Raw genomic sequence first — 23,051 nt, 5'->3', positions numbered from 1 at the left:
AGCATCTTTACACCATGATGAAAGAGGAAACGGTATAGAGCTCAATTCTTCTCTGGGTCGTTTCAACTTTGGTAAGTACATTATAATGTATTTTTCTGCTTGTTTCTAAGCCAGTTATAATAAATTGTGTTTGATGAAAAACACCACTTGAAGACATTTACACTGCATGATGATGAGGACTCAAATTTACAGAGTTTAAGGCACGTTATTTTATTAGATGATGACGCACGCTTTCTTTTACAAATTCGGAACTCTGAAAAGCCATTCATTTTATTCAAAATATCTAATAATTCGTGTTAATAATTTATTAAAAACTTAATATTTTCATTGAAAATTAAATTCTGATAATACCTAGGTCTCATGATGTTGGTACTGTTTATCTTCTCAAGGTGCTTTAGCTTTACCAAGGGTGCAAATACTTGGAGGGGGCAGTCTATCATACTGTATTTGTTCTAACACTATCTCATGTATGTTTCATAGTTTCTTGTGAATGTTCAGAGAAGTGAGGAGAAGATGATTCTGCTATTCCTCCTGGTCTCAGGTGAGGTTTACTTCTGAGACTTTAAAGGACTACTGGTGGCATTACACGTGTAGTCCATTGACTACAACTCAAATCTGGCAGTAACTTTCTGTTGCTGCTGTTAGGTTTGGAAATAATTACCAAATTGATATTTGTTTAATTCCAACTTTCAGGTTATAAATACAACTTCATGTTCTGCTTTTCTGGCTGATATGTATGTCATCGTTAAGTCATGGACTTTTGAATCTAGTTACGAAATCAGGAGAAAGTGAATCTGTGCTTTCAACAGCATCAAAACACAACAATAACATAATATAACTTTAACAAAAATAATAATGACAAAGATGTAACTGTCAAATCATGCTGAAGTGAATGGAAACCAAAGGTTTTATTATCTTTTTTATAGTTTTTGCATGACGTATGAAATAAAATGTATCAATAAGTCAAAGAGTATTCTTTCTCTACTCAGGGTTCGGCATCATCCCTTCTTATTCATACCATGACTATAATTTTGTCCACCATAAAAAGACCTGGCGTGAGGCACTGAACTACTGCAGAGATAAGAACACCAATTTGGCCACAGTAGAGGATGAAACCCAACATTCCCTATTGGAGAAGAGAACACCAACACCATCCAAACAAGAGTTGGCATGGATGGGGTTGCACCGAAATCTGTCATATTGGCATTGGTCAGAAGATAAAGAAAAACAGCCCTCACAGTTTTACCACTGGGAGGACGGTCAGCCAGGTAATGAATCGAGTGATGACAATTACTGTGCTACAATGAAACCCAATGGATTTTGGAGTAAATCCGAGTGTCCAACGCGTCTTCCCTTTGTTTGCTTGAGTGAGTATTTGAACCACTGTAAACGCAGGGGAAAAAAAGTGTGCTCCTTGTTTTTAAATAATATCCACTAATTTACATATGATATCTAATCTTTCCAAACTAGAAAGGGACAACAAGACATACCACCATGTGAAAGACCAAAAGAATTACGGCAATTCCAGAAGGTACTGTACAACTCATCACAAAGATTTGGCTGTAATACAGACTCCAAGTGAGAATGAAGCTGTTAAGAATCTCTTGGAAGAAAGATCATGGATTGGCTTGAGACAAATCAAAAACTGGGTATGGCCTTGGCCTACCAACTTCAAAAACTTCGATAACTGGGCAGAAGATCAACCCCAAACTCCACCATTTTGTACGGCAATGGATCTCAATACAAAAGAATGGCATACCCAGCGCTGTTCCCAGACACTGCCTTTCATCTGCAATGCAGGTGAGGAATCTGTAAGAGAATACTATCCATTTTTCACCACCATGCTTACCCATCATCTTGATATTCACAGTGTGACTCTGTGTGTGTGTGTGTGTGTGTGTGTGTGTGTGTGTGTGTGTGTGTGTGTGTGTGTGTGTGTGTGTGTGTGTGTGTGTGTGTGTGTGTGTGTGTGTGTGTGTGTGTGTGTGTGTGTGTGTGTGCGTGCGTGTGTGTGTGTGCGTGCGTGTGTGCCTATGTGTGCCCCTCTGTGTCTTCATACATATGTTTGTGTGCATGCATGTTCTAAGACCCAAAACGGACGAGGATCCTGAGGATGCAGATACAGAGTGAGGCTGACTTGACAGATCCAACTACGCAAACCCTACTTCTTCAGCAGGTATGACAGTGATGTATGATGTTATCTTGTTTTGTAAATTATATTAGAACTGACAATGTATACATTCTATCTATCTATCTATCTCTATATCTCTATATATATCTATATCTCTATATATATCTATATCTCTATATATCTATGTCTATATCTCTCTCTATATCTATATCTATATCTATATCTATCTCTCTCTCTCTCTCTCTCTCTCTCTCTCTCTCTCTCTCTCTCTCTCTCTCTCTCTCTCTCTCTCTCTCTCTCTCTCTCTCTCTCTCTATGTATATATATATATATATATATATATATATATATATATATATATATATATATATAATCCTGATTTCAGAGAGAATGTGGTGATGGATAAATTCATTCTAATCTCTCACAGCTACACACATCTCTAGGGAAACAGATGACTGACTTCAAACTACGTTGGACCACCCCACCAGAAAAGGTCAAAAAGACTAAAAAAGAAAATGTTCATCCATAGATGAAAGTTCCGTCTCTATCTACTCACCCCACATTTCACATTTGAAACGGATACAGTGTCTTTGTTCACACAAAAAGGGACCTATAATCAGTGGCTCCGTACAACCCTTTTCATAAGGACCATCGGTTCTTAACAATCAATCATTTAGGTGGAGACCCTCTCTGTGAAAACCCCCAAGGACCGCTGGGCGTCCCTGAACCTTGAGATGCACAGCACATGGGCGAATCGTCAATTACCTCAGTTTGCTCTTGAGAGTTTCAGTTCCAAGGCTCTTCTTCCATGACACTGTGGAAATTGTCCCTGCAATGTTCTTAAAGGAGATGAAAAGACATCATTTGATTGAATCAACCAGCAACACACTGACAATATTACATATTCCAACCCATGTTGCCCATCCGCCCTTCTCCCGACATGAAAATACCAAAAGTCCATCACCACGTCATTGACTGTGTTGTGTACCCAATTCATAATATTTTGTCCCTTGGAGTTTGCTATCAAAATGTATTGCAGTAGCTTTTTTTTTTAAACAACAAAGTCAATGTTAACCAGTTCTTGTGGGTTGGCTTCAGAAAACAGAGATTATGCTGCATTGTTGTTGTTGTTATTGTTGTGACCTTCGGGTTTGAATAGCTTCAGGGTTTTGTTGGCAAACTCCTTGAGTGTTGTATGGACAAAGATAATGATCTGTGGAGAAAATTTGTTTTATAATTTGTTTATATTCGTTTAGAATTCATTATAATTATCTCTGCCAGACCGGACAGCCGAAGGCTGGAGATTATGCTTTTGCCGTGCCTCTGGACCGATCAGCATTAACCTTTGCACGCATGCTTCCAGTAGGCCAAGGCCCAGTAGGCCCCGTATGGCCCTCACAGGAATTCATTCACATTATCTCTGGATTCATGTAATCAAGATGCCTCAGTCAGATGTTTCATTATTATATTCCATTCCGATTGGCTATGACTGACTTCCAAGGTTTTCCAGCCCTGTGTAGCCGACCCGGCTTGGCGGAGATCTCTACTCCAAGGATGTTACGGCCCTATATGGCCTCGTATTGTGTTTTTAACCCTCTAAGTGATTTCAGTGCCCTAGTTGGTAATAGTCCATATTCACACGGCGGCCATTTTGGAATTTAACATTGCGTTGCTGTGGCAACTGGGGTGGCAACTGGGGTGGCATTTCATTGACTTAATGGCAATATGGCCGCCGTGTGAATATGGTCTATAGAGGGTGGAGTGGAGATTGGAGGAGTGGCATGGTGTCTGGAGACACACCTGGGCCTCATTCTTCAATCAGCCCAGCCAGCATAAAATCCTGGGAGAAGCTCCTCAATCGCCCTTTTTAGGCAGCCATCCGTCACCACGTGCTACAGTGCTGCTGAATCCCTTCTGTTTTGTTAGCTAGTGTTTACTACTGTAGGTCTGTTGGCTGTGTGCCTTACCTTCTCAGGCTTAGTGCGTAAAGGTTACTTTATTTACTGAGTGTTTAAAGTAGAGACCATTGTAATATCAGCCAATCTTAGACAGGAAACTGTACTTAATTATATTCCAAACCTTTCCCCTAAGTGCATTTGAACAGGGAAGCTGGTAGGGGTGTGCCGCCATTTATTTTGCTCCCCCTTTTGTCCCTGTTTTTCTTAGGTAGGTAGTTTAGATTGTACTTTTTATTTTGGTGTAGATTAGGTGGTTTTCTTTTCAGGTAGGGTGTATTTTGGCTTTGGCCACCCTGAAGCTGTGTGCTTTCCCTGTTTATTCATCCCTTGTACAATTAAGTTTAATCCTAATAATAAATTGTACACTTTTTTTTTGTTGACCCTGGTTTGGTTTGAAATATGTTACTCCTTTATAACCTCTAGACCCTTATAAGGTTGTAACAAAGGAGCACACTTCTCTAGTCTCATGTTGTTGTGGTTCTATCGAATGGAGCATTCCAGACAGAGACATGTTGTTCTTGGATAAAGGCTGATGGAGAAGACTCATAGTGCCCATGGTAACCATGAATTCTTGCCAAAACATGTTAAACAATAAGTTCACATCAAGTCTGTCACTGCCATGACTGGTGTCATGACAGGTTCCTAATCCTCTTGTAGAAAGCATACAATGAAACACTGAATTCAGTTCCATTTTCTTTATTGCTTATAATTGTCATGTTTTATCAAATAAATATACACTAAAGCATTTAGTGGTATTCTCTCTCTAAGGACTACTTAATTTCCACTACATTATCTTCTTGAAATCCTCAAATGACTTTGTCTCTCACTACAGTCATATGATCTGTGTGTGGGGAGGGACACAGCACACAGGAGTAGACAAAAGTTTAGCCATTTCTATGCCGATTTGTACATGTCCTTTAACAAAAGAACAAGGGGATTCTTATTAAATGTCAACAAAGTTTCGCTTTAACCTACATCCATGCTATCAGTTTTGCCCTCTGTTGCCCTCATGTGGCCAATTGTGGGACATTGTTCATTCTTTCTTTAATTAATAAACCACCCTCAGGAAGCACTATTGAGTGCCCAGAACACAACCTCAAATGTGTTCGAAAGGTTTGTCATTATTGACACTTTTCCACTGTAATTAGCAAATATGTGGAATTGGCCTGAAATGTCATGTGGTGCTTGTGTATTTACTAGGATATAGAACCACTGTTTGTGTAATTGAGGTACTTTTCATTGCATTCATTCAAACATACTCCTATCCAAAAATACTAAAACGTTTACCTGTCTATTTTGTGTGTCTGTTTTTGGGGGAAAAAAGAGGAAGCAATCCATGTATATGAACAGAAATGTATAATCCTATCCTGTGCTTCACAATAAAAAATATTTGAAACAAAAATACTAAAACGTAATAAATGTGACTTTCATACTTTGCAATTATATACAAATATTCACATTTTTTACCCTTATTGGAAGAGGCTTACCTTAGTGGATAGGCCGAGAACAATATTGAAAATTAAGCTTGAGTGCTGAAATGAACACAAAACAATACGCATCATTAAATATTGATTTATTTCCACTGAATGAATGCCATTCAAATTTGCGGTTAAGGAAATGCTTAAGCAGAACTCATCCACCAAACTATGTTTTACAAAAATAAAACTGATTTAGTTAATTGTAAAGTAACACCAAAATGTATATCAGTCCTTTATTCCATTATCCAACGTTCAGTTCAGTGGATAACTTTCTGCCAAGTCTCATTTGATGAAGTCTTCCATCCCTGTATTTTGCTTTAGCAATCCCATGGTTGACGCTTTGTTCACTTGAAGCAAAGATCACCACACTTGCACTGGAAAGATGTGAAGGGGGTTAACTCCAGTAAAGACGGCATCTCTGTAGCCATTTCCATCCAAACATATTCATGCAACTTAGGATGCATTTCCACAATATTGCAAAAATATTTTTACATTCACTCAAACAGGAAAGGTTTAATTTAATAAATAGCGGCATTAACAAGTTTGTTAGACATAATGCAGGATGTCGCCCCTCATCTTGTCCAATAGCAATACATTAGACTAAAATTCACTTTGCAACTGTATGGAAACATGATCTGTGTCACACACAAGGGCTCCCAATGGATGCATGTGAAACAATGTTACTTCTACAAACTTCATTTGGACACAGGGAAGAGACTGCTTTATAACAGAGCCTCAATCAGGATGACAATACATTTCCATGAGACCCGCACCCATAATCCTTCACCCTTAATATAGTACTTGGAACAAAAAATACCTTACAGTTGTGTGTAGAAGCTGTATAAATATAAAAGGCATAATGTTTCTGAATACCACAGTTGGCATTACATTTTAATCCATTTATAGAATAAATGTTTTGAATACTCAAGATGCATTATCATTAGTGATTACACAAATGTATTAGTAATTGGAGGAGTATCTGCAATTGTTTGCTTAATCTGTTCAAATCATACCATATTCAATACTACTCTTCAGGAACAATTTTCCTGAAAATGTGTTTTCAAAGACTAAAAGGGAAAGAAAATACTGTGTCAACCAGGCGTGTTAAACACTGAATTACCCATGTTCAAAATTATAACTTTCTTTGGCATTGACGATCAAAAACTGAGATTACTGAGAAGTATACCAACTCTAGCTGAATGCAACACCAGGTGGTATCCAAATACTAAGATCACTCTGAAAAGTTTACCAAAACCCTTGAATCCTTGATGTGATACAAACTCAGAGTTGCTGATTAGCAAACATTTGAATTAGGAGTTGGCCCTTTAAAAATTATTTGTACCCCCCTGTTCAACTTCCAAAAGTTCTAAGGGAGCCGTTATGAAACTACATAGAGTAGTCTTGCCATTCTGCTGGTGATGTTCTATGGGTAGTTTTTCTCAACTAGTGGGTCATAAGTTGGACCCGAAGGTCAAAGTAACAGAGAAAATACTGTCATTTAAAGGGTTGGGTCCTAATTGTTTGGGTCTAAGCAAAATGCAGGTCTCTCAGTGTGACACTAAGAGAGAGCTACTGCTTTAGGGACAGGGCACATAAGGATATAAGCATAATGTATTAGAAGCCTAGTTGTTCAAGGCAGATTTAAAACCAGATGAAATTGAAGCAGTTTCACTAGTATGTAATTGACTGTTTGTCTTGTTGCAAGAGCAGAAACAGCATGAGGTGCAACATTAAAGGACATGTGTACTTTCCCAGAAGACTCCCTTGGCTTTAGTACCAGTTCAACCTAAAAAAGGAAATTGCAACGCGTTTTGAAATAAATTAAAAAGGGGGGGGGGGGGTTTCTACCTCACAGTGTAACCACAAGTTAAGCCCTTAAAAATGTCCAACCATAGTGTCCATACCTTTTTTTTAATAACACATTTATGCAGTTGTGGTTTTGCCCTGAATCATGTTAAATCAACTCCATCACACCACTAAAATTCAACTGAAAAACAAAAAAATAAAAACAACAAGAAACAGCAAAAACTAAATAGTGGCGAGGAGCCTGTTTGAGCTCTGCACAGTCTCTTCAAGTCTCTCATAAACAAACAGCACAAACTGAGGATTAGAGATAGGTGGTGGAATCACAGCTCAGGAAGCGCTCAAAATAGTTCTTCAGATGCTTCCGTCCTACGTTTTTTTGTGCATGTGTTTCATAAGCTATGATAAACCTAATATGCATGTATGCTGTGGTTTAACAGAATTTTCAAGCTAGTGAGATACGAGTGCTTGTTCTGTATAATTTATGGTGGCCGAGCCACATACTGGTCTGGGTCCATCCATTCATCCTCCACCTTCCTCAGGTGTCCTGGGTGTAGTAGATGGTGAACCTGTGATACATCAGGCTGCGGTGCTGAGGCTCCAGGCAGTAGGCGATGCTCTGTTCCACCTCCTGGCAGCGACGCAAGAAGCGACAGCGGTCCCGAGCCAGCTCCTCCCAGGGACCCCGCCGATCCTCCTCCTCGCCACAGCTGGCGAAAAACTCCTCAATGTCTTCAGAGAAACGCACCTATAGGGAGGGAGACAGGGAAAGAGAGAGGCAATTGTCAATAGGAGAGGGAAGGCAGGGGAGAAAGATAAAAAAAACCTTGATAGTTTAGATTACAGGTTCAGCGAAATGAAAGCACTGAACCTTTCATCAATTCACCCCCAGGAATTTCACCAACAGAACCTTCACTAATTATGACCTGGAAAGTGAACTTTCTGGTGCTTGTATCTATTTTATACCTGTATTCCCTTTTGATACAAAGAACAGTGAGCAGCCCATTCCTTTGCAGTTTCCTTTGATCAAGACACGTAAGAGACAACATTTTCTGACACTGTACTTTATTTTTACTTTTCTGCCTTTATTTATAGTGTAAAGTGGAGATGGACAGGAAACAGGGAGAGAGAACTGGGGAGAGACATCGATCGTCGGGAACGGGACTCAAACCCACGTTGCACTATCGAGCTACATTAAAGCCTAAGGTGCCCGGGACCGCTGACACTGTACTTTCTCAGTGTAATAAAGTGTATTAATTATGCCCCGACTCCAAAACATAATTTTATTTAGACAATACTTGGAAAATTAATAAATGCTAAAAGAATAGGCCACATCCTGCAATCACTTTCTCAGTTATCTTTCCACTTTTTCTCATGTAACTTAATTACCAATTCTCTTCACTTCAATAGAAACCACTAAGATTCCCTTCCCTTCTTCTTATGCAGGCAGTGATGACACAGAAGAGCATAATGGCTTGAACAGTTGGGGAAATGGAGGAACCATGTCTCGATTTGACAACCCCCGAAATAACTAGGCCAGGTTTAGAGAGGGGGAAAATATGACACGGTCCTTTTCAAAGACACTCTCCCTTAAGAAGTGCACACTAATGAGAACGGGGCGCAGCATCAAAGACACCATTAGCTTTTACATAAAAAGCGTAATCTTTTTTGCATGAAGCCCTCTCTCATTTCCTCCCACCATTATGGGTTACTGTTGCTAAGTAACATGGCAAGCCCGAGTGTGGATGTGAACTATGGTGTAACTGTTAAGGAATGGTCTGAGGGATAATAACATCCACAGCAATCATTAGTCGTCAACCTTGGCTCACTTGCTTTCATTTATTTAAACATCAGCCTAACAGCTGAATGTAGTTTACTAGTTGCAACTAATTTTCTACGCTTTAAATGGCGCTATTCTACACCATAACACTACATGATGAAAGTAATCAGTGCCAATATGAACATCTCTCATGTGTACTGACTGTATGACACCTGCTCCTGTCATCATGCCATAAGCATTAGGCCTGTAAGGCCGATGACATTGATAACCTAGCCAATAACAAATCTAATATAACAGTATTGTGTAGCTCATTTAGGCATTTAGCTGACCCTTATCCAGACCCACTTGTTAGTCACTCAGCAGCAGGTAGAAGGTTCAGTCACCGTTTTCCTCAAGCACATTTTTGCAGCTTTACTTGTTACTTCTTGTTTGCATTTGTTACTTTGTTCATATGTTGTTTTCTATGTAAGCCCATGTGGCCACAGAACACTGCATGACATAGCCCTATTTCGCTGTGAAGATGCTCTCCAAAAAGTACACTGCTTTCCCCAGGGAGCTTCCAGAAGAAGCCTCTACTACATCACAGACGACCTGGAAGTGGGAAATTGTTGCACAGGATTTACATCACCTACAAAACAGTCCCAAAACGCGTGAACAAAATACGTGCACAGCTGAAGGGGAAGAGACAACTGCAATCACAAACGGATATGCTCACATGCACAAGCAATGTTGCTCTGGTTAACTTGTGGGTTGGGAGACGTGCTGCTGACAGGGTCAAAGTTAATGAACAACTTCTTCAGCAGAGGATATAACATTTCAGGCTCTGCCACCAAGGTCAACATGACATTTGTAAATGAAACCAATTGGGAATGGGAACCACTGAACAAAATGATTAACTTGTACTATACTTATGTGGAGAAATGTCACTTTCCCACTTAAAACTCACAAGGACTTTGCAATCTGACCAAAATGATGAGCATTCATTTGTCATGACATAGTTTAAAGAGCACAGATTATAAAAGAAAGTGCAGTCGCCTGATCAAATGTTTCCAAAAGTCTAAAATGCTCAAGTGAGGAAACTGGAGAAGCACAGACAGTGTTACAGGTTCAATCTGGTTTGTGGTACAGCATCCCCAACCTCTACCCTATTATTCTCACCTTTCTCCATTGTACTGTTTGACGAGGCCAATAAGCTAGTGCTGCTAGTGAAGGATCATGCCAATAATGTGAAGTGTGACACTAGTGCTGCTTACTGTCCAGTAAGAGACTGTCACATATTCACTTCCTCCTTATTTAGTTACATATTTACATATTCTCGCTGTAAAATATGACTGAAAATATGACTACCTCAAGGAAATGGACATGCCATAAAATGAATCATATTGTTTTACAATAAGTGATGTGCTTATATGACTTGGGTGTGTTCCATGTCCATCCATTCTCACGTGTACAACACCAAAAGCAGACAATCACTGTCTACAGTATATAGGACATACATGCACACGATAGAGACACGATAGAGACAGAACAGAGCAAGACCACATTCTTTGAGCAGTCATGGGCAGGTTGAAACACAATAAACTAAAATTAGTATAATACATAACAGTAGGAGATGAGAAATGTAACGCAGTGTTCCTCAGTTTAAAAAACTAAAAACAAGTGTGAGCTTGTGATGTCTTTCACATCATCAGGACAAGCCTGGCTGATTAACTTGCAGGGTTTTTGGCTCACCACAGTGATCAACCCTTAGTTACAACATGGGAATTCCTGTACTATTTGTATTGATGAATGACATATTTTTTTTTGCCTTCGCTCCCCTTTGATTGGAAAATGAAGACAGGTCTATGTCAGGTCCAAGTCATACCATTTCATCACACCTGCTGTAAAATCAGGTGTTGTAATTGCAGTCCCCAGCAGAGACACAGATTTCAATTTGTCAGCAGGAGACTATTAGTACATATTTATCTGGCATGTCTAGGAATACACAGGATGTCTCAATAACCATAAAGTGAGGACTGATGGACTGAACGAATGAATGAATCAATGAATTAATGAAAGAGAGAGATAGATGTAGTGAGTGAGTGCACAAAGCAGGTGTACGGATAGACAGCTTACCTTTTTGATGGTGCCAAAGCAAGGTGTGGCGGTTGCAGAAGCAGCAACTGCGCTGACCACAGGCTCAGAGAAGCCACTGTCCAGCCTCTCCTCTGCATCCTCCTCCCTGTACTGGAGCACCTGCACCACTGCTGATGCTGCTGCATGGCAGGGGGAGCGAGGACGTGTCCGGGAGACCTTCTTCCCCTGACCCCCGGGCACCCCTACTTTACGAGGCTCTCGAGTCCTGAGTGGGCCCTGGAAACTGAAGGGACTGAAGGGGTCAGAGAAGGAGCTGAACGAGTTCCACAGGCGCAGGCTCTCTGCTTCATCCACCTCGCTGGCCGAGGTAGAGTCATCCCAGCTGTCGTTATCCCAGGAAGAGGGCGGGGAGGTAGAGAGGGGTGATGGGTTATTGTCAGGGGGTGATGGGTTATGGTTAGGGGGTGAGCCTGGGGAAGACTGTGGGGAGCAGGGAGAGGCTGCAGAGGAGGTGGGGGGGTTGGGGATGGGGATGGTCCTTGGGGTGGTGATGAGGGCGGTGAAGTTGCTTGGGTTGTATGGATCCCGGCTTTCGCACAGGGAGTTCCACAGGCGCGCTGCTTCTGAGGTTTCGTTGTCAGAGTCTTCGTCGTCTTCTTCATCAACCGAGTCAGAGAGTTCTGACGTGCCCTCGCTATCAAAGCCGTCATCATCATCACTGTCAAACTCACTGTCTGACTGGCTATCATCATCTTCATCACTGCAGGGGCTTCCCATGATGTAAGCGATAGCCTTGTTCTGGCAATAGGGAGGGGTAAGAGGCATGGCAGCAGCAGATGGATCCTCCTGGATGGTCCTTTCTCCTTCTTCATCTGACTCGCTGATATGGGAATCATCCTCTTCCTCCTCTTCCTCCATCTCCCTGGAACTTAGTGACTCTGCTTCCTCCTTGGCCTTAGAACTCCTGCCCTCCGTTTCTTTATCTGTGACAGTCCCGTCAGTCGCCTGCTGTGGTTCCTCTTCACACGGGGCTTTTACCATGTAAAGTTGGCAGATAACATGTTCCTCTTCCAGGCTGGAATAGCCATTGTCTTGGTCGGGGGTGAGAACTGCCACCTCACTGCAAGCAGCTTCATTTCCTTCAGTATCAAGAATGCCACTGGTGGTAATGCTGGGCTGGTGTTGTATTGTAAGCCTCTCTGAACTCTGGAGAGATTCTGGTGGGGATGTTTGAAGGCTGTCATTGTCCATCGGCTGCTCTTTGTCGCTGTGTTGTCCAGCGCTTTCCCCTGGCATTGATTCCCTGTTAGTGAGCTGTACAGACAGCTCGGTTGGCTTGGCAACAGCAGCTTTTGTACCACCCTCCTGTTGTGAACAATGCTTGCTTGTTAACGGCATCTCTTTGCCCCATGATGCATTTGACAGCAAACTCTGGGGGCCTTCTTCGTTTCCCCAAAACCCACCCCACCAGTTCTTAGTGCTTCCTGCGTTCTTCATGGGTGAACCAGCGTCGTCTGTGTACCAGTTCCTCCCGCCGAGCACCTGACCGGCTCCTTCGGTATGCGTTATGTCCTGAGTTGACGATGCTGAACTCAAAAAAACGTGACTGAGAACATTCCTAGCGGTCGCCGCCAGATAACCTGTCTGAGTTTGTTGTCTAATGTTCATTTCCATTTCAGCAGCAGTTTGGATCCCTAATTCCTGAAGGGAGCCTGCGGTGATCCAACCCAAGGTGGTGTCACCGCTGGTGGTCTGGATGAGGCCAGCGGGGCCGCTGTTCTCGCAGCGCAGGTACGACAGGTTTGGAGTCGAAGAATGCCGCGCCCCAGGCATCAGTTCGTCCAGTTGTCCTAAAAACGCTCTTTGGTCATCAACTAAGTTGTGTCTGAAATCTTCACTGACCCACCCTGTTCCTCCACTGTCAGACAGAAGAGGATTCCGAGGTAGCCCCGGTAAATACTTCTGCAGGAAAGACAGCGCGGGCCTAGAGAACATGCTGATCCACGACCTGTCCTGGTTCTCTCGCCCCAGAGAGGCCATCCCATGGTGGGTGGGAGAAGAGGCCGGGGACGCTCTCACGGAAAGACCTTCCTCACCACTCATTCTTGCATATGTTGCAGACATAAATATAAATAAATCGATATATGTATATATATTAGTGATATTTATATCAACTAGCGTAGCGAAATGTGGCGTTTTAATAGTCAAGCTAGCAAGCTAACTAATGCTAACAGCTGTTAAACTGCAGTACCTCTCAGGCTGCAACGGCTAAAATGCGATTCCAGTGAATTCCAAACGATGCCCATGTCGACCAGGTAGAGACCTGTCTGTGTTTAACGTCCACTGTCCATGTCTGTTCTCTAGACGAAGACATGGCGGTTAGCTCTGCTAGAAGTCGACATCCAGTGAATATGAGCGCCCTCCATGTTGTTAGGGTTCCAACCAGGGACGTTCGGCTGACAAGAATGGTGGTTGGACCTCTTTAGCTTCGTGCTGGCAGTGGAAACGGCGACGGGGTGCAGAGAAAAGTAAAAGTCGCTCGACAGGTCGCTGCGTAAAGTAACCTCCACTTCAAACGGAGAAAGACAACGGGCCATTTTGTCGTGTTTTACTGGAGTGACGAGGACGCCGGGTCGGTGGCCGCAGTGAAGACTCCCTACGCTCGCATTCAAATAGCTGCTAAGTGCTAATGCTAACGGACGGACCGAAGGAAGTTGAAGCGCCGAATAGCGTCGTCGCAGAAATAAAAATAAGTCAAATACAAACACGACGAAAATAAAATGAGCAAGTTTGCCTTCTATTAATATTGTTCGGTCGCAGTTACACTACCAAACAGGCTGTGTGTGTGTGTGTGTGTATATAGTCGCTTTCCTTCTTCGTTTTCTCGTGTCTTTTCCTTGTATGGTTTGCCTCGCTTTTCAGTAGATAGATACGACGTAGGTTAGGATTTCATCAGACACTTAAAGGGAGCGTCGCCAATTCGTCGTCGAGCTGACAAATGGGTCCAGGCAGGGACCGTCGGTATGTTTCGACTTCAGCTAAAACGTGTGGTGGCGGTAAGGATAAGGAAACGCATGTCAGGCACTTGTGCGGGTTACGTAACGACAGTCAAGTGCATGTGCCAGTGCCACCACCCTCCATGTGCTTATCAACACGTCCTTTCTCACATTTTGAACACAAATTTGCAGATGGCCTTGCTTGCACTGCACACACTGACACTACACCTATGTTCACGTAGAACAACAAGAGTTAATGTATTGCTATTTTTAACGTGCAATTTTTTTTCTAAAGACATTTCCCAAATTCCCCTACCATGCCTTCATCTCTCCATTCTGTTCCTGTGCCCACATTGCAGTATTAATAGGCCAGCAGCAATGCAGATGAATCACTAAACACAGCAGGGGATCATCTGTAATCCCCCTCCCCCACACTCACATGCATGGAAAGTATAATAATTCATGCTTTGCAGTTAAATGAGACATGATGAGATTTAAAAAAAAGAAAGAATGTTAATTATTATTATTATTATTATTTTATACTTCTGATAATTACATTGAACAGTAGACGCAGTGACTCAATTTTGAGAGTTTTATCAAAATAAATAATATTTATATCAAAAGATATTGATCGGGTGAGTTGAGGACGTTCACATAGGCAAATATGTGCTTTAGCTCATTTGCCAACTGCATGGAGATGAATCCCCAATACTGTTTTAGTGACTTTTTTGTGTGTGCAAATGAAGAGTTCTATGGGACAAGCCCATGTCTGCCATGCAGTCATAAAGTATGCATTATGTCCTCATTCTGTGACTGCAGTCATTAGAAATTCATAAGACCAACATTTCCAGTTCTCTCCCTCAAAAAGGGTCACATCACAGCATAGCTTTCCCGAATGTATGAAATCTTCATTCACTCTACCATGTTCAAAAACAGTGATGTTGTCACTCTGTTCTAAAAGTCTTTGAGTTTGAGTCAGTCTCTCCCAAAAAAATCTACATCCAGTACCATCCCTAGCAGTAGGTTCAAGTTACTTGTTGACTTGTAAGCCTGTTGACTTATGCTAAAAATAGGGTCTGTGGCCAGTACAGTCAGTGACAGCAGCATTTCTGACCGTGTGACATGTGAAACAAACAATAGGTGAATTCCTTGATAATACTTGATAAGGCACTTGCATTTACCCAACTACATTATTACCCAAGATAATTATTGCAGCATTTTATCTTGTTGCATTGTATTGTGTGCAATGCTTATGTTTGTTTCCAAGGTAAGGTGTGACCCCAAGTGAAATGTCTTTTTCACTGTCTGTGAACTTAATATATAAGGTGGATTCACAATACAAATAAAATCAATATTTTTTTTTTTAATAGAACAAAGCTAAAAATACCAACTTAAAAAAGAATAGCACAATATATCCATTCATGCACGCGAAAGTTAACATTATTCAGAACTTAGAAGGCAGGCCTAATCCAGAATAACTGGTACTCAATTTAACAGCGGTTGGGTGTGGTGAGTTCTCAGACAAAGCCAATAAATATACACTATTTTTTACTGTAAAGATTTTAAGGACTTAAAGGGATATTTCACTTTCAAAAAAACTTTTGGTCATTTTATCGTCTGCTCAGGCTTTTGTGCAGGGCCGGACTGGGACCAAAATTCAGCCCTGGCATTTTGGTCCGGACCGGCCCACCGCCCCCCCGGACCGTTTGTCAACGGGGGGGGGGGGGGGGGGGGGGGGGGCGCGTTTAACTGTTCAGCCCAGCCCTGCACATGAACTCTGCAGCCGCACTGAGGCCCCTGCTGGAAAGCATCCCAGCCCAAACATTAACGTAACTAATAATTGGGCCACGCGACCCTGAAATGACCGTAATAATCCTTTTTTTTTTTTTTTTTTTTTGGGTGGCCCACTGGCCCGCGGCCCACCGGGCATTTGCCCGGTACGCCAAATGGCCAGTCCACCCCTGCTTTTGTGAGCCCCCCAGACCGTTTTTAAGTTGCTTGATTCAGTATTTAGATATTTGATATTCATTTGATCTGACACGCCCCCTTCCTATACAAACCCATTATAACTTCAAACTCAATTTATGTTAGAATGTTAGATTCATCAAAAACACCCGTCCTTGGTTCTGGTGACTCACCCTGCCCTCCTAATACGCGAGGGGGCCGTGTTTTTTCAATAACTTTTTTCATTTATTTTTAATATTTTTTTTGGAAAATGAAAAAAATGTAATACAATAAAAAAATAAATAATAATAAATGAAAAAAGTATTAGGAGGGCAGGGTGAGTCAGCAGTACCAAGGACGGGTGTTTTTGATTAATCTAACAGGTTAAAAAAGGAGTTTGTAGTTATAATGGGTTTGTATAGGAAGCTAACAGAAGCTTCTTTGGTTAATCAAATCAAGAGATGATTGTCATTGTTTTCCCAAACACCTACTGTGTTGTTGGCCGTTCTAAGCAAATGGCCCCACTCTTTACCTGTTATGCCCCTTTAAGGAACATTTAGCAGACTTCTTATTTTAACTATTTATTTGTACTAATTAAATAATGTATGACTGTGGCTGGAAGATACTTCAATAGGCAAGACTTCCGTGGTTAAAAATATGAAGTTTGTTTAACCCATTTTGGGCGGGAACCCCTATTTGTAACTATACCGTTCAGGACGGGAACCCCTTTTGGGGTTCTTGTTGCTGTGTACAGTATATACAGTAGCAACATACATTTGTTGTAATTTTTGAATCAATATTTGAAGTTTTTCAAAAAACTTAGGTCAGGATTTAGAAGGCGTTTTTAGAATCGGCCTCAGGTCTAAATGGGTTAACCACTTGAACCCTAGCGTCTCTATTCTGGTCATAATTGGCAAATATTTGGCAAAAATGTGCGAACATTCTGCTAAAAAAGCAGATCTACAAGCTCACACAACACGTTGCAACACAATGCTGTTGTGAGCTGGTAGTTTGTCTCTTCTCGGCGTACTGTATGTACACAGCGATAGCAGCTGAAAATTCTCTAGGCAAGAAATGAGGTCTACAGAGCAGAGCAAGGAATTCTAGATCTGGAGAGCAAAACGACTGAAGCTTGTGTACAGAGTTCTGATTACACCTGATTACACCAGACTTCTCCGTTATTACATTGTCTCTGTCCATTCGGAATGTGGAAAAACCAACTGGTGATGTTATTAGTGAATGGGTAACATTAATAGTGAATGGGTTCAGTGCCCAGGTTGAAATGATGCACTAAAAACAACATGACAGTATAATGAGTCATTTCACATCACCATGTCTTCAGGATAGACAATGCTTCGTGCCATAACCACCAGCTTCAGCCATGTGGAAGAGTGCTGTAGACTGGCAACATGGCACTAGGCCTGCAATTATTACATAATCGCCTGCGCACACAATCTGATCTGTAGCTGTGTACCCGATATGTGGGCATATGTTATGTTGGTACATTCCAACACACAGTATAGATTTTAAGCTTATTGCTTGGACTTTACATTGCAAATAATAGGTGGAACCAGTTGAAAAGTCATGTTGTCACTAGTCAATGACTCACATTTGCAGACTTGCTGTATAAATCTCATGTGATTAACTATTAGCAAACAGAATACAGTGTATGCCGTTTCTTTATCTGTTGACTTTAACTTTGGATGTATTGTATGTTCCATTTAGTTTTTACCTTTCATTTTGTTGCCATTCCTTGATGCCTCACTTTAACTGGCCTAATTCTTCAGACTATCAATAAAGTACAGTATCTTATTTGGCAACAAAGATTTCCCAGAATATTGTAGGTTTCACATTATACACAGTGCTACAATAAGACACACTCTTCATTTCGATTCAAGTTTATTTTGTTATTTAGTGCAAATAATATTACAAAACATGTTCAAAAATTAAAGTTGCACAATACAGCCTTTGTAATCTAAATAAAAAGTGAGCGTAAAACTGAAAGGTGAATTGGAGAAAATCAAATCACATTAAATGATATTTCTCAGTCTTATTTACAGTAATACAAGATCCAGTTCATTTTGAACTTACATTCTGTCCCCTTTTTCCCAGTGTGTCGTAGGACTCAGGGTTTAAATCCCTTGAGGTCGCTCATCTAGCCTGCTGTTTCTTAACCCATGGGGTCGTGACCCAAAAGTGGATTGTGAGACACTCTCACTGAGTAAAAGACTAAGAACAACAACTCAGACAAAAAAAATATTTGTTTACATATTGGGTTGGGATTTTCACAACATGACTTTTCTCTCTCTCTCTCTTTAGAACCACTGAAGTTTCTGTCTCATTTCCTTCCGAGGTCTGTAAAAAAAAAAGCCACACTGTAGATCCATGATAAATGTACCCAGCACCTAATCCCTCAATTATTTAAACTATTAATACTAGATAGTTAACAACCTGTTAAGTTACAGTACGTATTACACAAGTGGTTCTCAACTGGTTTCACACTGGGGACACAAATGTTGTGGTTTTCAACTGTTTCTTTTTCTACTGGGGACCAATATAGCATTTGGCCATTTTTAGCCTGAACATTTTATGGGCCAATTTTCAGTCCTGAAGCACTGCTTGAGAAATATCAAACTCAGAATCATCATTCAATAATTCACAATTAGCAACTGGAGAATATTTCTGGCAGATGCCAAACCTTCACATTTGCGATTAAATGAGCAAGGCATGTATTGAACTCAGTAAACCAGATTATTTAGTGTCATCAGCCAGTGTAGTGTGGAGACAGCACATTTTGTCTCGTTACATAAACAAAGGAGGAAAAACATTCAAACTATCTAATTGGTAAATCGTGCCTTGAGGTCAAATTCAAACCAGTTGTAGAAACTTGTTACAGCATGGTTACGGTTATGCACAAGCTAAGATCAACTTTTTGCTAATTTCCATGTGTTTCATAAAAAAATTACACATCATCCCTTTATCGTGATTTGTGGGAATCATTATGCTGTAAGTTCAAAATGCATAAGAAAGTTAACAGAAAAGATGGGTTAACTGATATTAAAGCACCTCAGTATGCAGTTTCAGGGTTTGTGAATCATTAAATTAGTCTCTTTGTTCCTCCTTCTGCCCCACCTCTCTCTGCATACCGCACGCACAAACACACACACACACGCGCACACACACACACACACACACACACGCACGCACACGCACACGCACAAATGCAATAGAACTGAACAGAAAAAGCTCACAAACAATTAAGCTTTTCAGTTGTTAATACTCTCCCTATATGAAAAATATTCTACATCTTTGTCAGTTCATGTACAGCACATTTTGAAATGTTAAATGCCATGAAGAGGAACTGCGCAGTCTGCGTGCCCAGGTAGGTTTCTACCATTTGCTTACAGTAAATCGCTAAACACTTTCCACGATTTAAAGACAAGACCGAGCTACTCAAAGATAGCAACAAATAGTGCAGACAGGCTGGCACCTATTTTGACTCAGTTCTCCTAGTATTAGGAGGGTAAAAAGACCTTGTAGGCATTTTGTGACACAGTTGAGCGCTATATGTTACAGATAAGCTACGACCACAGCATAGATGACAAGAGCAAACTAAGCGAGGGGGTAATTACAATGGAATCTCTATCTCTGCTTGCTGTGGTGTTGTAGCCAAGTCCTTCCATACCATAGGCAGGTTAATAGGCGGGTATATCACTACCCTACAATAGTATGAAAACAGCCATACCGTCACTTTCTCAATTCTGAAAGACTGAACCCATGACAATATCCATGTGTCCCTAATATCTACATTCAAAACATCTGAGTAATACACAGAAAAGAAAATTAGGAAAAATCATTACACCAAATCAAGCTCAAAATTAAGCTAAATCAGCATCCAATCAAGGAATTAGGCATTTAAAAAAGAAATAACTTAAAAAGAAATAACTTCTCTTTGAAGAAAGATGCGACTCCCTAAGGCAGGGGGCGGGGGGGGGGGGGGGGGCGGGCCTAGCCCGTTATTTCGTAACAGTCCTTTCTCGTCACGGTTGCAGGTGGTCTTCTTGATGGGTCGCATGGTCCTGTGGGACGGAACCCACTCGAGTTATGGGTCAGTACAGCAAGGCTTTTCAACAGCAATGAAGTCTAAAGAAATATTTGCTTTCAAAACAAATATCCAGTAGGGACTACTCGCCCTGTACTCCATTAAGGTTAATCGCTCTGTTGGACTGGCTGGAGTAGGACGTCTGTCAAGCCATCCATCTTCATCCACTGGTAAAACTCCAGAGAGATGGACGCACGCACTCGCGCACACACACACACACACACACACACACACACACACACACACACACACACACACACACACACACACACACGCACACACACCTTTTACTGTAGTTCCCACTTAGGAAAGGGATGACCCATCATGCACCCCCACTGGGGGAAATAAGTCAGTACTATAGACTGGACAACTGTGGCTGTCTCTCTCCCACACACACGCACGCGGCACACACACACAATCTCACACACACACACACACACTGTGCTGTTCCATGACTCTCAGCGGGCAGACTCTGCGCCCGCTGTGCCCAGCTGGTGCCAGTCGACCCAGTGTTGGCCAGGCACGAGCTTCTTCAGAGGGATGAAGGTCTCCCCCAGCAGGGTGTTCTCCCAGAAAGGCCCGTCGCCCAGCACCCGCAGATGGATCACCCTCTGCTCCAGGTCCCCGCGAGGGATACGGTCATACACCAACTGAACCAAGCACAGGACGAAAGCAAAGTCAAGTCAGACACTACCCTTATTTCTGATTTCACACTAAGGCGTGCAATTATTGATTATTTTCTTGCCGATTATTACATTGATTACTCTTTCAATTAATCGAATAATTGAGTAGTGGATTTTTTTTGTATATGTAAAAAACATAATTATATATCAACTAATCAATGATCTACTTCTATAGTTATATTTTATACATAATCACACATCGGTGTTGTGCGAGAATTGTGAATCTATAAGCTCACAACTTGTCGCATTGCCTTGTGAGCTTGTCAAAAATACTGAGAATAGCAGAGGAAATAGCAGATCTACAAGCTCACAACATGTGATGCGTTGTGGGCCTGTACATCGGCTATTTTCACAATGTTTTAAATGTATTGACATTTTCTGAAACGTTTCACCTATAACATGCCCAAAGTAGGGATTGATTATTAATCTATTATTTGAATTATAGATTCATCTCTACAATTGATTAAATCAATTAGTTGGGTTAACTGTTGCACCCCTAAAGTCAGTAAACTTGATAGGTTTTTCATATTTCACACAAAGGGAATGTACAGTAAATGTGCTTAAAATGGAAGATAAAAAAATAATGCATGGGTCACGGAACGCAGCTGAGTAAACTGATTCTGTGGAAACTAAAGATAGGTTCTTTTTTCTTTTGAGTGTGTGTGTGTGTGTGTGGGGTGGGGGCTGGGAAACTGGCCAGCAGTGTCAGTGTAGGATTGACATTTACACAGTCTGTCTTAGGAGTGTAGGAGCTGTGACTAGTGTCCTCCTGACAGTCAGCTGACATGCATGAGTGACGTGAAGATGCATGACTGTGTGGCCCGCCTGGACGCATGCATGCAGAGTAGACCAGAGCAAAGTCCCATACAAGAGACAACACGTCACAAAGACGGAGGACTCCATGGAGGTGGAATGAGGATATGGACCCTGGTTGGAGTTGAGCCTTGTGTCGTGTCCAGGAAATAGCAGATCTACAAGCTTCGCAATGCTATTTTTGGTGCACGACACTGCCGCAAGTATAAAGTATAAATCAGGCATAAGGGTGGGGGGCGTTGTGGGATAGGAACTAGAGTTTACCATCTCGTTGTAAGTGGGGTTGCAGGTGCGGCGTGCAGCCTTGGTCTTCCTCTTGCCGGTCTTCTGGGGGTCAGGGAGGAGGTACAGCTTCACATAAGGGTCTGGGTCTGTCCCGTCCTGAAGAGGGTGCTACACACACACACACGCAATTACTGTATGTCCTCATATTCTCTTATATTGTATCATATTCTTGTTTCTACATTTCCACTCAAGGACAAACAATATTCTATTCTACAAACATTAATTCACATTGAATAACACACACACACGCACACGCACACACACATACTGACCAGGCCTCGTATGTGCATGACCATGATGAAGAGTTTGTCACTCTTGTAGGAGATGGAGAGTTTAACCTCCCCCGCCACTGTCCCCGTCACTGGAGCCCAGGAGGAGATCTCAGCTGGACAAACAAATGGAGACAGACAGACGGAGAGAGGGACAGACAGACAGACAGACAGACAGACAGACAGACAGACAGACAGACAGACAGACAGACAGACAGACAGACAGACAGACAGACAGACAGAAGGAGAAAGACACCGTGGTTGTTAGTGAGATTCAAGCTGATATTCTACTAAATTATGTATTTATTCTTTATTTAATTCTTAATTAATCAAGAACATTTTATATTTATTATCCCTGAGAGGGTATTTTGATTGGCAGCAAAACGTCAAAACTGTATCTGATGTGTGTGTGTGTGTGTGTGTACAGTATGGAAAATGTCCTAAAAGCTTGAATGAATTCAGGCACGTAGTCCAGGCAGAATGTGATAAAGTGTGCATGCACATTAGACAAATCTATTCTGGTAACATAGGCCAACAAACTGGCAGATTGTGTTGGGAACATGATGAACTTTGCACTTCTGTGTGTGTGTGTGTGTGTGTGTGTGTGTGTGTGTGTGTGTGTGTGTGTGTGTGTGTGTGTGTGTGTGTGTGTGTGTGTGTGTGTGTGTGGGTGTAACACTTTGACCATGTGATACATTTGGTTTCACGTGTACAGCTCACCCTCTTAACTATG

General features: G+C 41.7%; 2 protein-coding genes across 2 annotated transcripts in view; both read right to left on the bottom strand.

The window, feature by feature from the left end:
• Window positions 1–5,645: 5,645 nt before the first annotated feature.
• ppp1r15b (protein phosphatase 1, regulatory subunit 15B) lies at window positions 5,646–14,132 on the bottom strand. Its single transcript, XM_080424650.1, has 2 exons — window positions 11,266–14,132; window positions 5,646–8,118 (listed from the first exon to the last, which is right to left on the bottom strand). Exons 1-2 carry the CDS (start codon window positions 13,348–13,350, stop codon window positions 7,909–7,911), a joined length of 2,295 nt encoding a protein of 764 aa, XP_080280776.1. The 5' UTR covers window positions 13,351–14,132; the 3' UTR covers window positions 5,646–7,908.
• Window positions 14,133–18,074: 3,942 nt separating this feature from the next.
• The window catches only part of pik3c2b (phosphatidylinositol-4-phosphate 3-kinase, catalytic subunit type 2 beta), a 72,579-nt gene continuing 67,602 nt past the window's right edge, over window positions 18,075–23,051 (bottom strand). The window contains exons 31-33 of the mRNA XM_080424313.1: window positions 22,322–22,434; window positions 22,029–22,157; window positions 18,075–20,918 (exon numbers count right to left, since the gene is read on the bottom strand). Coding sequence (XP_080280439.1) covers window positions 20,727–20,918; window positions 22,029–22,157; window positions 22,322–22,434 — 434 coding nt within the window. The 3' untranslated portion in view covers window positions 18,075–20,726. The remainder of the gene's footprint in view (window positions 20,919–22,028; window positions 22,158–22,321; window positions 22,435–23,051) is intronic.

The sequence above is a fragment of the Gymnoscopelus braueri genome (genome assembly GCF_963280865.1).
Source record: "Gymnoscopelus braueri genome assembly, chromosome: 3".
Taxonomy (NCBI): Eukaryota; Metazoa; Chordata; class Actinopteri; order Myctophiformes; family Myctophidae; genus Gymnoscopelus; species Gymnoscopelus braueri.
Note: the sequence above shows the minus strand (reverse complement) of the source record. Positions and strands in the feature narration are given on the sequence as shown.